General features: G+C 40.4%; 1 protein-coding gene across 3 annotated transcripts in view; it reads right to left on the minus strand.

Moving 5' to 3' along the window:
- Nucleotides 1-16,465, minus strand: part of fbxo38 (F-box protein 38) — a 34,961-nt gene that overhangs the window by 10,253 nt on the left and 8,243 nt on the right. For all 3 annotated transcript variants that reach the window (XM_030396807.1, XM_030396806.1, XM_030396808.1), the window contains exons 5-17: nt 15,199-15,364; nt 14,661-14,936; nt 14,454-14,547; nt 13,720-13,850; nt 10,430-10,600; nt 9,810-9,952; nt 8,240-8,438; nt 7,565-7,744; nt 7,278-7,433; nt 6,343-7,077; nt 4,080-4,180; nt 2,039-2,141; nt 670-836 (exon numbers count right to left, since the gene is read on the minus strand). In XM_030396807.1, the coding sequence (XP_030252667.1) occupies nt 670-836; nt 2,039-2,141; nt 4,080-4,180; nt 6,343-7,077; nt 7,278-7,433; nt 7,565-7,744; nt 8,240-8,438; nt 9,810-9,952; nt 10,430-10,600; nt 13,720-13,850; nt 14,454-14,547; nt 14,661-14,936; nt 15,199-15,364 (2,622 nt within the window). The remainder of the gene's footprint in view (nt 1-669; nt 837-2,038; nt 2,142-4,079; nt 4,181-6,342; nt 7,078-7,277; nt 7,434-7,564; nt 7,745-8,239; nt 8,439-9,809; nt 9,953-10,429; nt 10,601-13,719; nt 13,851-14,453; nt 14,548-14,660; nt 14,937-15,198; nt 15,365-16,465) is intronic.

Raw genomic sequence — 16,465 nt, forward strand, 5'->3', positions numbered from 1 at the left:
ACAGAAAAAGTCTCTTTTATAATGGAGGTCTATGGGGAAATGTTGTTTGAGCTGCAGATGAAACCGGATTTTTATGTTGCGATACTGCAAATTGGCAGCATGGCTGAGTGGTGCTGCAATATCCAGCTCTCTTAATGCATTCATGATTAAGATCGGTTTCTAAGGAAACAGATGATCATGGGAAACATCTCAATTCTGCAAGTGGTGAGGAGCACACAGTGATGAGGGATCTCAGGTAAGCAGGGATTGTATTAGCACAGTGCTCAATCTGCCTTGAAATATTTAGCCTTATAATTCATTTCCACTATTCAGAAGACACCATCATCATATTCATAATGAGTTCATAATATATTTGCAATCAGAAAATGTATCAGTACAATTGTAAATTCAAAATAATACAAACGCCAGCGTGCCTCTGAGCAGGACTCAGTGCATAGTATAGATACAGAATGCATCTCATTATTCATTCATTCAGGTGAAACAGGGGGAACAGGTGACAGAGAAAACAGCTGTTCTAATCTGTTAACTGTGTGCCTGTATTACCACAGTGTTCATCTATGCAGACTTTGAGTCTTTTCATGTGCTCTCAGGGATGGAGGGATGGAGACCCAATGAAAAGAAACATGGACGCAATTTAAGAGGCTTGGTATGTACCCACAGATTACCAACCTGGTGCATAGGGCGCATGTAGATGATGCGGTTTCTCTCCGGAGGCATCCTCAGTATCTGATCCAGAACCTGTTCCATGTCCAGCTTCTTGCACTGAGCATAATCGAACCTGTTCACTATGGGGGCACTTTCTACACGCAGTTGTTTCAACACTCGACATCTGGTGGCTATAAAGAGGGATGACAAGAAGAGGCAGAACAGTTTGTAAATGAATGTTCTCTGACTCAACACAGAGATGGCACATAAATGGCTTGGAACTGTGTTTTTAAAAAAATACATTAAGTTTTTTGACTCATTAATACCATTAAAACACAATATTAAGACCTAAGCACACAATGCAACTTGAACAATGGCAATGGAGATTAAATCCTTTAATTAAAAAGATATAATATAGAAATCTGGAATCTCTAATGGTGTTTAATCAGGTGCTTCTCCTAAAATGACACTATACAATCAAAGAGTGAGCAGAAAATCTGTGTAATTATTAGTTCCGTTTACAAAAATGTGTCGCTTATATTTTACCAAATAGTGAAAAAATGTGTACAGGTGGGTATCAGTCTCACCCACATCATTTAAAACAACTCTACGTAAGGACTGTTGGATATAAAGCCTCTGAATATGTGATGTACAGTTAGGGACACATGAACCAAAACAAGTCTGTTTACATGTCATGTTGACTACTTTATTATAGTGACCTACACGTGCAAACCCCTGGGATTGCAGACAGGAACATCAAATGAGGTTGAGCTGTACCAACTACATAAAGTTGGACTCACCTTATTGCATAACACTGGTTCTAGAAGCAAAGTCCTGCAGAAAGGCTCGACTTTCTCCATATTAGGACTTGACCAGAGGAGCCGGGAAGGTGTGGTGATAACGACAAGCCCCCGGCTGAGCACAGCTGTGTTAGAAGTCTTCCCAAAAGACAAGAGGGTTGACTCTGTGCTACTGCCAATTGCTGAGAGGCATGCTCTGACTGTCGTGAGTACTTATGCACCGAACAGCAACTCAAAATACCTGGCCTTCTTCAAGTCTTTGGATGGTGTGTACCATAAGTCATGGGAATTTTCTCATCCAGTCTACATTTGTTATGTGGACTTGGAGAAGGCTTACAGTTGTGTCGACCTGGGATCCTATGGAGTTAATGCAGAGTATGTACCAGGGCTGTTGCTATGAGCAATCCAGTCCCTACATAACCAAAGTGAGAGCTATGTCTATATCTTCATCACAAAGCCTACATATTTCTTCAGTATGAGGATTAAGTGAAGATTACGAGTATATACAGTATTTAGTCAAAGCAATGCAACAATAAAAGTCATAAACACATTTATATAGGTAATGAAACATCAGTGTCCTATTTGTTAGTTACCATGAATGAACATCATCTTGGGGCAGTCTTTGAGGACCAGGTCAGTGATTCCACAGTTGGTCAGTGTGATGCCAACCAGGTTTTTACTCTTCAGAGACAAAATCTGCACGAGTAAAAGCATTTCAATCTCAGTTCATTGAAAGTCACATCAAAGTAGTTTTGCAGAAATGCCCACTAAAAGCATTTACAACAAAAAAGCAACAGGCAAACATAATATCTATTTATATAGGTTTTTTCCCCTCAATTGTTTGGACATAAAAATTTCCCCCCCCCGTCGTTCCACCAGCAACACTCCGCGTCACCCCAGGAGAGGAAAACCCTAATACAGGGATGAGTATTCTGGTCAAAAAACAACATCATGATCTGCATAATTGTCATTTATGATTCTTGATTGAAATGTTTTCTTAATTTTGAAATGCCTTGTAGACCAGGGCCTGTATTCACAAAGACTTTTACCTTAACGTTAGGAGTACTCCTAAATCGGACTAAAAGTTTTTATGTAGGAGTCGTTTCTTAAAAGTAATTCACAAAGCCGCTGAGACCTACTTTTAGTTATGAAAACAGTGAACTCCTAAACTAGAAGTAACTCTCTGTTGCTATGGATGATGTCATTTTATAAGGACGCACTTAGAAGCGATGACAATGATGATTGGTTGTTGAGTGACAGGGCAGCCCATTGAAAAGTCATTTAGGCTACAAAGCCTATGAAAAGATATTGGATAAAGAAATGTATTTATGAGGTGAATTAAGTGCATTTTTCCATCTTTCAACAGGCTCACTAGTTATTATATTAAAAATATCCATATCTAACCGTTGTGCTGCTCCAGTATGGGCTCCGGTGCGATCGACCCCGGGGGATAAAGTCAGTAAATCCGAGTTAAAACACAGACTTCACTTATCCTGTGTGAATGCGCCGCACGAAACACTGACGTGGTGGGATAATTTCTAAATCACTTGAGGTTCCCAGGTAATACTAGTCCTGTGCACAGAGCTGCATTTTCCCCGTAGTCAAATACCGGAGTGTTGCCAAACATTTTAACTCCGGCGTTGGATTGTTTCGGTTGGTTGGCAACGTTATTGCGTCCCTCACCAACTCATCCACAACTTCAATCCCTTCGCGGTCCATCTGATATCGTTTTAATAATTCCCTGTCATTTAGCGTCTCCAAAACATTCGGCTGTGACCAGGTCTTAGTGAGTTAGGAGTCCTCTGGACTACTTCTAAGGTCTCCCAGACTTAGGTGCTACTTTTAGGCTTAAAATGTTTTGTGAATAACTCTTATTTTCAAAAATTAGGAGTCCTAAAGTTACGACTGACACACCCATTATTTTTAGGAGTTGCTCCTAAATTCACCTGTTGGGAGCTACTTTTAGCCTTAAGATTCTTTGTGAAAACGGGCCCAGAACTGTATCCTTCCATAATACGTCACCCAAGAAAGAGATATTCGGATGGGTAAAAAAAAAAACAATTCATGTAACAGCAGCCATTCCTATTTCCCAAGATTCAAAATCATGCTTCCAAATCAATTCTGTCATTAATTGATGCTTTTATCTTTTTATAATAAAAAGGCTGCAGATCGTTCAACTTCATTTCCAAGATAAGACTGAAAATAGTGCCCTCTTTTTTCGTCATCCAATCAAGCGCTGCTTTAGAATCAAGAATCATTATGGATCGAAAAAAATCAATCAGACTGAAAAATTTGAACTGAAATGTAAGATTGCCAAAGATGCACACCCCTAAAGAGCCACACGATATAATTCATCCAATAAGGACGGCAATATAGTTGGCCACATTTCTTAACTGTTATACTCATGCGCCATAGATCTGCTAGTCTGAAGTTAAATGACGTTTGAAACAGAGGTGATAGAACATTCAATAGTGCATCTCTATGCATTGCTGAAAAGTGGATTTTGCACACTTCAAGTACCATCGAAATCTGTAATTGTTAGGTGTCCATCCCTTCCTGATATTTAATTATAATGTGAGATTCATGCGCACAAGTTTTTATCATGTGTCTACAATTGGGTTTGTGTTCCCATACCTGTACGTGGTCGTCCTCAGTGACCGGGTCTGAGGTACTTGTTGATTTGTCAGCCATTCGTTTCCTCCTCACTGATACTCGAGGTCTGGGTCTTGAAAGATCTACGAAAGATCAACAGTAACAAGTGTAAATTCACAATAGCTGCAACCAGCTGACTTACGCACAGACATGCATTCACATGCTAACAACCTCAAACATTTGACCTCCACTGCAGCTTTCTGCCTCATAGATAGAAAGTTTTAGGGTGTACACAGCTTTATGGACCAGTGACTGGCACCAGCAAGGGGACGTTTGTGCTGCGAAATGGTGCAACGAGTGTGGCTGAATTAAAGTGTGAGCAGGTGCGAAGTTGTCCATAGTACTGAAATAGAGTGAAAGACATCAATAGACAGATAGACAGACAGAACGTGTCATTTAGTTTGGTTTCTTAGCTTGCTGCTTTTCATGGCTGTGAATAGAACATTTGGCCCCAATTCTAGAGGAAGCATACTCTATGGATTTAGAATGCTAATTCTATAATACTGTCAAGACTCAATATGGACAATTTAAAGCAGTTTTAAAATTATTACAACCGCTGCAGCAGAAACAAAGATATTGTTTTTAATCAAGATGATTAATAAATACAAAAGTAGTGAGTATAAAGTTTGGGGGTTTTATCTGTAACAATGTGTATGTCTTTAGTTGCTGTTATTTTTTCTTTATTGCCCTGTAAAATTTAAGGGCAGCTGACAAAACACAATTAATGTTAAACGGGTCGGTGTAATAAGCTAAGGCTTTTAAGACCTATTCTGTTTATTTGTTTGTTTGATTTGTTTTTCTGAAGCATGAAGTTAATTTATTTACTGAAATTCTAACAAACCATTTTATAGTAGTGCAGATGGTGAATTAAGGAAAGAAGCTACTCCGTAATCTGGTCTTGTGGCAATGGATAGTGTGGCTGTAGGGGGTGTTGTCTTTTAGCATCTCTTTCACATCACCATGATTTTAACAGTTTTAAAAAATGTGATTAAAATAAAAACTAGTCATTCCCACTTATCATGAACTAGAGGTTGACTAATCAACTGAGGTTGACCAATTAATCGGTTTGGCTGAACTTGGCTCCGATAGTTGCCGATGGATGCACAGCTAATGTTACATCAGAGGCATTTCTTTCATAAAGTAATTCTCCACTCCATGAAATACCTTCCACACATTACTATTGCGATAGGGTTAGAAAATGCAGGCTAACATTTAAGCTTTTGCGGTCTTGGGGTAACGTTGTTGGTGTTGGAGCAGTTCATTTTTTACCCCCAAAAGTTATCTAGTCTTGAATATAATGTAACACCATTAGATTTTCCATGATAGGGACAGGGCACTGAAGGCAGCAAGGCAGGCAGGAAAAGAAACCATTCTGTTCACGTTACTTTATACTGTACTTACCAATGCAGCGTTCTCTCTTCCAAAACATCCAGCTACTGCTAGCTTTTCAACTTAGATTAAAGAATGTATCCTGAACATCTCTAAAAGTACTCTATTTTACTAATGTTACAAAGCCAGAGTTTCACTGTAACTCCCAGTCATTGAGTGGTTGGGAGGGACTAGGGGAGAGAGACAGAGAGGGCCCTAATGTTCAGTTCAGAAGTTCTAGTAAAGTTAATACCAAAGACTGTTACATTTTGACAGCGTTGACAGTGTTACTTTAAAAAAAAGGAATAGAAACATTTAAAATATGAATATAGATGACTATGTTGTAACTGTCCAGCTATCACCAACAAAAAACAATAGGCACTGTAATTATTAATCAGTTATCGGCTTTTGCCTTTCCTAACTGTCCTTATATTGGCCTTTAAAAATCCTTTATCGGTCAACCTCTAGCGTGAACCATATCGCAAATAAAATGTTTGTAAAACAAACTTGCAACAGGATTTTTTGTATTATATCGTTGATGTTATCATAAATAACAAGAAATAAATGTTCCTCAGTTTCTTTCAATAAAAATACAGTGCAAAAAATAATAATCAACAGCTAGAGTGATAATTCTAACATGTCCGTCCTGAGTCACTCAGATGTGGTGTGAGTTGGTGTAGTTGATACCATGTCAGATCTGTATAGCCACCTACAAAATAAACTGCATAAACAGGTACTGATACATAATTATTGCTTCACTTTTGAAAACCAGGGGTCCAAGCAACCAGACAAAAACACAACATTAGAGTTACACTTCCATGAAGTGAAGGTTAGTGGATACATTTAAAATGTGCTCTGTTTGTAACTTCAGTCTTACCTGTCTCAGGTACCAGGGATGCAGAAGACATGCGGGTACAAGATCGAGTCAAAGGTCGTCTTGGAACAAAGTCCTTGTCTCTAGCCTGACCCTGCTGTGAACCTGAACCAGCAGCAGCAGATCCAGCAGGGACTTGCTGTCTCTGCCCCTGTCCAGTCAGTAGTGTTGGCCTCCTGGAGGCATGGTTTACAGAAGCATCTGTAGGGTTCAGACTGTACACACCAGCAGCACTTGTGCACTGCCTCACCCCAGCGTCCCTTGAGCAACTGTCCCCAGCGTGTACCCCAGATGGGGCCTCTGTGCCATCAATAGTCCTGCCAGTTCCTGTGGCTCTGTCAGTGGTTGTGGTTCCTCTATGGGTGGTCCCTGCAAGCACCCTCCCACATCCACCACCTTGTCTGGATGTAGCTACCCCAGGTCCAACCCTGCTCACAGATCCAGTCACTGGCTGCACTCCACTTCTTGCTGCTACCCCAGCACTCCCAGTGCCTCGAAATGTCCCTCTGTCGGCCGGAGGCCTTGCATTGGTCGCCCCAGCCTCAGGAGCAATACCATTACTGCTAGTCCTCTTGCTGTTTTCAGTAGCTGCCTTCATGTCTGCCTTGATCTGTTCACTGGTCACCTGACAGCTCTTCTCACAGCTGCTCTCCAACACCTGAGCCTTTGTCTGATGTGCGGGGGCCACCACAGATACAGCCACATTGTTGTTCCGCCGCAGAGGAGTCTTTCCTTTACCTGGAAACAGCACACACATACACAAAGTTAGTTAGAACACTATGTTCGTTTTCATTCATTCCAGCATGGTAATTGTGTGAGAAATGATCCATGAGATGGATGAATGTACAGTTGCAGAGTGTGTGTGTGTGTGTGTGTGTGTGTGTGTGTGTGTGTGTGTGTGTGTGTGTGTGTGTGTGTGTTCTGTGTCATGTTGAGACCTTCTGGACAGGACGCTGGCTGCTGCAAACAGGAAGCTGGCATCAGCCTTGAAACAAGGCCTTCCTCTTCCTCACTGTCAGAGTCTGAGATGACCAATGGGGGCTTAGGAACAGGGACACCAGCTGGTCTACACTGCTGGACTAAACCACTGGGACCTGCAGGTGGAAGGGATTTATCAGTAGACAACAAAACTTAATAAGAAAGAAAGGGAGGATAGGCGCTCTGAAACAGTTGGGAAAACTCTTGCCTTAACCTTTGTTAATCATTAAAAAGAGCTGCTCCTAACCTGCTTGCTCCTCATCAGGAGGTTGGGTTGTTACAGCTGGATGACTTGGTCCTGGAGATGCATTGGCTTCTTCCCCTTTCACCTCTACCTGAGACTCGGCCTCCATGTTCTCCTCCTCCAACATCATTTCCTCCTCCTCCTCTTCCTCTTCCTCGTCCATCCCATTTACTTCTGCTTGTGCTGTGGAAACAAACACAACTACTTACATTCACACAGGAGGTTATGTGTCCAGTTTCATTTATTTGATTGCCCAACAGTAGCTAATAAAAACTGTTGATAGATCTAAAAAAAAAAAATTCCACCTTTTTTTCACCTGAACACATGTCATGGATAATTATTGCAAGAGACTGCCACAGGAGAACTGACCTTCACCTGTGCATAATGACTGAAGGTCCAGAGCGAACAAAACATCAGTAGATTTAATACATTGTGAGCAAGAGCAGTTTGCAGTGTCTTCTTTGTTCAAGTCTGAGGTGGCATAACAGTAAATTGACAAATTTACATTGTCATACCTCAGTGTTCTTGAGTTGTGCTCACTTCTCAATTTGCTAACTTCATCTTTGTGCACAAGGATATTCATTCCCAACAAAATGTGGGTGTGCGTCATTTCGAAAAAAATTCCATACTGTTGCTTTTTCTATGAAATACGTTTCACAATCCCGAGGTGGGACTTGCCATTGTGCTGCTGCGGATGCTGCCGTCTTTGGTTGTTGTTGTTGTTGACAGGTGGAGGAGCAGGAGGCAGATTGGCCTCATTATTGTGGTGGTGGTGGTTGTTGTTGTTGTCGTTGTCATTGTTGGAGTTCTGGTTGCTGACCAGTGCGGAGGACACACCAATACCAGTTCCTGCGCTCAGGCCCACTCTGGCACAGCCCTGACACAGACACATAATGTATAATATGCATCAGCACTTTATTAGGCAAAACAGTTAACAGCCACACATCAATTCAGTTGTTGTTAGTGATGATATTTTATGTTGTCAATATCAATTGCTTTGATCAGTCACAGTGGGCTAGTGACTCAGCATATTAGTACTTCTGATACTAAGCCAGCTCTAGAACTGCTGATAAAAACATTATCATTAAAGATCATGCATGTGTTCACAATAAATCCATTTTGATGGTAATGGTACACCTGTGTTGATTTTCTAAAACCAGAATGAGACTCGTTCTGCCCTTTGTGTCAGAAAGTTTTGAAAGATTGCAGAGACATTTCATAGGCCACAAAAAGAAAGAACATAGGGAATACAAATTGAGGACAGACAAAGCACCTGATTCACAACATATTTTTCACAACTGGACATGGTGGTGGGGGGGCGCTCACAAACTGGAAAGGCTGAACATTGATGTTTCCACTTCCAGTGAACTAGACTATCTCAAGAGGGGGGAAAATGAAGAATTGGGCTCAAATTACACCATCTTTTGTAAGAGGAAGGGGGAAAAGCAAAGAAGTAGGGAAACCCTGCATCCAAGGAGTCAGTGTGATGACTCTCTGTATTCCACTCTCTGAAGAGAGCTTTATCAGTCTTATTTCATCCAACACAACTACATTAGATGCCAATGAAGCTGTTAAGGACAAATTCTACAATCAACTGCACACCACACTCCACATGGTACTAATAAGAGACCAGCTTCTTTTACTTGTTGACTTCAATGCCAGATTTGGGAAAAACAGCCTCTAACGGGAAAATGTAAGACCTATGAAATGTCTATGCAGGAACTTGTATGCCCAAAATGCTCTTCAACAGGAACAGTAAGCACTGCTGAGAATGTCCGGATCCTCACAGACAGCCAGAACACCGCGTAGCACTAGAAAAACACACTTACAGGAATTCCTCCGTTGCAAAAGATTTGTGCCCCTACATCTTCCACAACCTTGGATGTCAGCCCTACTATCAGCTCAGGAATTCAGCAAAGTCATCAACAGAATGAGGAAAAGAAAATCACCCACAACATCTTTAAAAAAGGAGATTGCAATATCTGTGTTAACTATTATCGTAGTTATTGTGGCATATCCCTGCCTTCGATCGCAGGAAAAAACTTTGGCGGAATCCTGCTCAACTGCCTCCAAGTTATCCCATAAAATCATGGTCTGAGTCACAGGGTGCATTACAAGTGTCAGGATTAGTGTTGCCAACGATAATTTTTGTAGACTATCCCACCATGTCACCAGAAAACAAAAACTTAAAACAACACGAACCCAGACTAATGGTGTATCACAATATATATACATATACACTGTATACCTTGGGTGGCTCTCTGAACATCTGGTCCAGACAGATAAACTCCAGACTGGGCAGTGACTCTATGAACTGGGAAAAGGATTCCAGTTTGATAGCATGACAGCGAACCAGTGTGAGATCAACAAGACGGCTCCATCTGGATTGATCTGAGGACGGAAACAGGCAGAACATAACAGCTACGTGGTATACTACTGTAAATCACTTCAGTTCTCAAACAGTGACAGATGAAAGACAGCACCAGTTTGAAGCCCCTTATTCATTATATAAAGAGACTGAACTCACCAGAAAACACATTGACATTTATATTTGGGCGATATGCTATTGTAGTTAAAGCAGCTGTAAGTGTTGTTGTAGTTTTAGCCAACTTCCTGTCAGTTTTACAGTTAGCAATCTCCTCCTCTCTATGTCACCACATGAATGCTGTGCATTAATCGACAGGCATAGCAAAGAAAAAGCAGCTCATGTTACTGCATGAGCAGGGGGAGGGGAGACGGGTTACTGCCCAAACGCTTTATAAAAGTGAACTATTTAACACTTATTTCAGTAAAAAAAATATATATATAAATTACAGCAGCTTTAAGCAGTGGTGAGGACTCAAGGGGGAACAGACAAGAGTGTATTACCTGTGATCCAGTGGTGAGGGTTATGCAGGTGAGGACAGTTGTAGATGAGGAGGTATTTAATGTTAGAGAAGACCTCGTTCACCACCTTTATGCCAATATCAGTGATGATGCCTGGGTTCTCTATTACATCAGCCAGACCATACTTCACCAGCTCCGAATGGCTCATCTTACCTGTATTCAAACACACACACACACACACACGCACACACACACACACACACACACACACACACACACAAAGACACATTGCATTTTTGGTTGCAGTGTTGAGAGGTGGGTCAAGTCATTTACAGTGTCTCAAACTCAATAAGTCTAATGATAAATCTGCGAGCTGGATCATTCTGCAGGTGTGTTTGAAATGTTGAGTTAATCCAACTGGGAAGCCGTCTCCCCCTCATCATCATCTCTGCTAAAATGAACTGAACTTGACCTTTTGGATATAAAATGTCATCACATCATCATTTCTATTAGAGAGAAAATTTGGCCTCCAAACTAACTGAACTAGGCATCAACCCACATTATTCACATGTCCACTGTGTCACAAAAACAGCATTTTATCATTTAAAAACATTTCAAAAGTGACGCCTTTACTCTGTTTGAGCAACACAGAGAGACTAATGCACACTTTTATAACTAGAAGACTAGACTACTGTAACGCTTCGCTTTCTGGTCTACCAAAGAACACAATAAATCTGCAGCAAAAGTGCTGACTAAGACCAGAAGGAGAGCACACATTATTAAGTGAAAGTCTTGACACTGGTTGCCTATTGATTTAAAAATCATTGCATTTCTTTATATGGCACTATGGGGCCTTCTACTAGACTACATCACATACATGCTCTTAATTTATGAGCCAGGAAGGCCTCTCAGATCCTCCGACTCTTCTCTTTAAGCTGTTCCACAAAGCAGAACTAAAACATCTGGTGATGCTGCCTTCAGCTGTTACTCTCTCTCATTTGAACAGCCTGCCAGAGGATCTGAGAGGAGCAGGAAGTATGGATACTTTTGAACGTGAACTAAAAACCTTTCTGTTCAGTCTGGCTTTCATGGAGTGTCTAATACTTGTTATAATTTCTTATAATTTTGTATTGCTTTAATGTTTGTCCGTATTTTATTTTGTTCTTTATCATAGCCCTATGTTCTTTTATTATATCTTAGATATATATGTAATTTACATTTTACTGTTGTTCTTATTATTCTTTTGTTTTATAAACTTTTTAAATACAACTTTACATGCAATATCTAATGTAATTTCTATCATTATTTTATTGCTTGTTTTTATCTTTCATTCTTTATCTCTTATTATTTAACTTGTTCATTGCAGTGTACATTAGTCTCGAAACCTGTTTTTATATTGTGTTTTTTCTGTTCTTCAATCATGTTTAATTGCATTTTGATTTGTTTGACAGGTGGTATATATACAAACTTTGATTGATTGATAAATATTAGCAATGTTTGTGTAAAATTATAGCCAAAGCCATATTTTGTGAAGTCATACAGTGGAGGAAAAAAGTTTTCAGACACCGAACGCATTTGTGAAATATTAGATTAAGAATCACTTTTAGGTCTTCAGGTGCAATTTCTTTCAGTATACTCACAACTAAAATACTAAACAAATCCTAAAAAAGCCATTGGAAACTTAAAATTGATTGGTTCCATAAAAATACACAAGACATTTTGAGTATTGGGTAATTTTGGTACTAGTGATCCACTAATGAAAGTCATGCTTTTTATTAAAAGACACAATTTTTTTGCCGTGCATAGTGTCTATATAAAGCCAGCACATTTGAAAGTTCTCCAGAGACAAAAATGGCTAAGACAAGGAACCTAACGCAGGAAACACGCCTGAAGATTCAGATTCTCAGCCAGGAAGGGTACAGCTGCCGCCAGATAGCCAGGAAGTGCAGATGCAGTCCTTCAGCAGTTGGATACACTCTGCAGAAATACAGACAAACCAACAGCTTGGAAGACAGACCAAGATCTGGGCATCCAAGGGTTTCTTCAGCAAGAAATGACCTCATCCTGAATCGCATGTGCAGAGAAAACCGCCAAATGACATCAGAGGAGCTGCAGCAGTGGTCAAACCAAACCAGCGTCCAGTGTTCCACCCGCACTGTACGTGGCCGACTTTTAGATAATGGCTTAAGGTCCTACAAGGCTGTCAAGAGGCCCTGATCAATGAGAGACAAAGGTTAGCCCGGCATCGTTGGGCCCAAGCATACAAGAACTGGACAGCCAGGAATTGGAAGAAGATTCTGTGGTCATATGAGTCCAGTTTCCAGCTTTATCTTCCTCCTGCTAATGTGAGGGTACGCAAAAGGCCAGGCGAAGCATTATCTCAAGCATGTACAGTAACTACTGTCAAGCATGGTGGGGGCAGTATCACGGTTTGGAGATGTATGAGTGCTGCTGGTGTTGGTCATCTCACTGTCTGTGATGGCACACTGAACTCTGCCAAGTATTGTACCATTCTCAAAACCCACATGCTCCCATCTGCACGTGAACTGTTCCGTCAAGGTCAAAACTGGATATTTCAACAAGATAATGCCCCTTGCCACGCATCCAAGACCAGTAGAACTTGGCTGCAGGAGCACAGCATCCAGGTCTTAGACTGGCCAGCTCAATCCCCGGACATGAGCCCCATTGAAAATCTGTGGTGGATTATCAAAAGGTCCGTTTCAAAGCGTAAACCGAAGAGTTTAGATGAATTAAAAGCACTAATTCAAGAAGAATGGGACAAGATTACCCCTCAACAGTGTGAAAGGCTCGTGGGGAACATGCCAGCCAGGATTAGAGCTCTACTGCGTGCTAATGGGCTACTAAATATTAATTTGATAATGTGATGGTTTATTTATTTTTTGTTCAGTTTTGAACACATTCTCTGTTATTTGTTGACTTTGATACCGACAATGTTGAGGAACTGACATATTAAAACTGTCAAGAATGTATTTTTGTTAGTTTTTCTTGTAAATAATAAACAGTAAATATATAATTTGTATTTGTTTGTGTCTGACTAATGCAGCTGCACCTTTTGAAACACTAAAAAGATTTTTCCACAAATATTTCATGATAATATTTGAGATTGTGTAAAATTTTAAGGGTGTCCGAAAACTTTTTTACACCACTGTAATTGACCTTCGACTACAAAAATATAATCAGTCCATTTGTGCAAAATTTGGAGGAAAAAAAAAAGAGAAAAAGAGAAAAGTACAGGAAAACCCGAGAGAATCGCTGATTTTTGTCAAAGAAGGGAGAGTGCTCACACATGATATTTAAGAGAACAGACTAACATTGCAGCAGGAACTCATCCACGTATCCCAAATGAAGCGTCTCAAACTGAGGAAACTCTAGTTCAGCCATTTTGAGAGCTGAGAAGACCCCATCTTTAGTCAGTGAAGGCTGGATACGGAGTTCATGTAGCCTGTTTAACACACAGAAATGAAAAAATTGGGGCAAAGTGTTGCATTCATACATTTGTGTACATTTAACTATTATAACTAGGGCTGTCAAAGTTGACGCGATAATACCACGTTAACGCAAACTCCTCTTAGCACTTACATTTTTTGACGTGCAAGTAACACACGAAACGGAGACACCTCGACAACTCTTCATGAGACAAACTTGCAATGTAATGCTTTCAGAATATTTTTGGGAAATGAAGTACCTTTGAGGTTATTCTGGAGAATATTCTTGACAGTATTTGTCAATATTTTGGATTGTGGCAATAACAATTAACATATATTTGCATGAAGCAAGCATATTTGTCCACTCCCATGTTTATAAGATAATTAGTCACTTTGTCCCTTTAAGGTACATTTAGAACAGATAAGAAATATGCAAGTTAACCAACAGACAATAAAGCGGTAATCACAATAAAATATTCTAATCGACTGACAGCCCTTTTATAACATTATGTAATGTTAAAGGACTTTTTGACATACAACTTGTGTTTTTAACATAAGTTGTATATGAACAAGTCTTTTTTTTCCAAGTCAACTTCAGGAATTGATGGCTGGCTGAGTACCTGCGAGCAGCAGTGATGATGAGGTAGCCCAAGTCCACTTCTAGTGCATTTTTGCAGGCTCCAAACACAATGGTGTGGAGGTTTCGAAATCCTCCTAAAAGTACACACAAAAAAGCATTAAACAAATCAATAAATTATTCCTACAAACTAGTATTTTCAGTCTATCTACAGCTCAATAACAAGTTATTTAATACATGCTCTCCTCACCTGACCTCCAGCTGTCCTCCACTACATGTTGGATCAGCCCTCCCAGGAAAGGAACTCTCACTAATTCCAGCTGCTCCAAGTTTCGCGCCGATGCTAAACCGGTAACCAGGGGAACATACTTGAGGGAGTTTGTTGGCCCTGCGCAGTTCCGCATGACAAAGGTTCTCAGGCTCACACACAGAAAGTCCTTAAACGGCTGTGGTTTGGTGAGACGGACCCACTTCAGATAAAGGTGGCGCAGCATGGACACACAGGGGATCTCTGGGACATTCACACCTACAACAAACAAACAAACACTATGTGAAGTGCAAAGACAGACATATGGTATTTCTGAAACTAGAGCACAGTATGACCTCAAAGGACTTCTGAGCAGACAGGAACACTCTTCAGGCCTGCAAATTCATCACAAACCAATGCACTAACAAGGAAGAAGCTGCCTTTAATCCAGTGTTCCTGATTCGTTTATTCAATTGTATTTCAGTTTTAATGTGGAGCCAGTAGCAGAAAGAGTCAGTGTTGTAGTGATGTTCCAACATACCTACTAGATGTAGGGTCTGGATCTTCGCAGTTATGGGGATGGTCAGTTTGTTCTCAGCAGGAATGGGAAAAGCCCCATTGCGGTTGCGGAACTTTCCCAGTATATGAACCTGAGGCATGTAGTTCCATATGGCTTCCACCAGCTCTAGATGGGATGTCTCGACACCCTGAATGAGGTCAAATAAGATTAGAATTCTCAAGTCAAGGTCCACTTTTCATTCAAACCATGCTGAAGTTTCCTTAGTTGTAATGACAGTAAGCAAGTAATTATCTCCATCTATTAAGGACGACCACATTATGTAGTGGAAAGCTTTGGGGAAATCTATTACAAGACACTCAACAATACAAAAAGAAACAATGAAAGAGAAAGAAAAAAAGACAGAATTGGGGGATGTTTATGTGTACATACTGCTTTTGTACCCTGTGACATTTTGAATCACTTGTCACGTATCTTTAGTGCCTGTAATGCAGCTTTTTTTGGGCCAGCCTTCATCTCTCCATTCATCCAGGCCTTCTGGTTTGGGAACGATCTGACTGTCTTTGTGATCACCACTGTTTTCAACACACTTGCTGATATATGATGTCACTGAAGATGTTATATTCTTCAAGTTTGACATTGTTATGAATGATCATTTGCCAGTCTGTGTACTCAAAATAGACCCTAACTGATGGTTTACCCCTTTGTATAAGAAGGGCTTAAGTAGGAAGAAGAAGCAGCACCTCAAACAGTTGTTAGTTAGACGGACAACATGCTTGTTATTGGCTCTATGTCAGAGCTTCTCAAGGTCTGGAGTTGAGTTGGAGTTTGGAGTGTCAGCTTCTAGCAGATAGAAATGTGCCTTGTTGTCTCTCTTACACAATTTCTACTACTTGTGCATATGTAGTTTTTGAATACGTGGGAGCCAAGAAAAATCAAATGTCCACCAAGCGCCATATATGAACATATTTTTTAAATTTAGTAAAGTAAAGTAAGGCTCTCCGCCATGCTGGCAGGTACATGTTTGTACCAAAATTGTTATGTAACAAAAGAACTATGCTGAGAGACTCTGACATGTTTGTGAAACAGATATAACTGTACTTCAGTCGTTTGCTGTCAGTGTAGGACATCTACACCACTTTGTACAAAAAGTGCATGGGCAGGTACTCGGACGTCATGTTGCATTCAAGTGCACCTCATAAACTCAGAAATATCTACTCAAATTGCCAAGAAGGTTGATTGAAGTGGGAAAGTTGTAGTTAGGGTTAGGGCTAGGGTTCTCAATCTTCTT

This window comes from Sparus aurata, chromosome 18, assembly GCF_900880675.1.
Source record: "Sparus aurata chromosome 18, fSpaAur1.1, whole genome shotgun sequence".
Taxonomy (NCBI): Eukaryota; Metazoa; Chordata; class Actinopteri; order Spariformes; family Sparidae; genus Sparus; species Sparus aurata.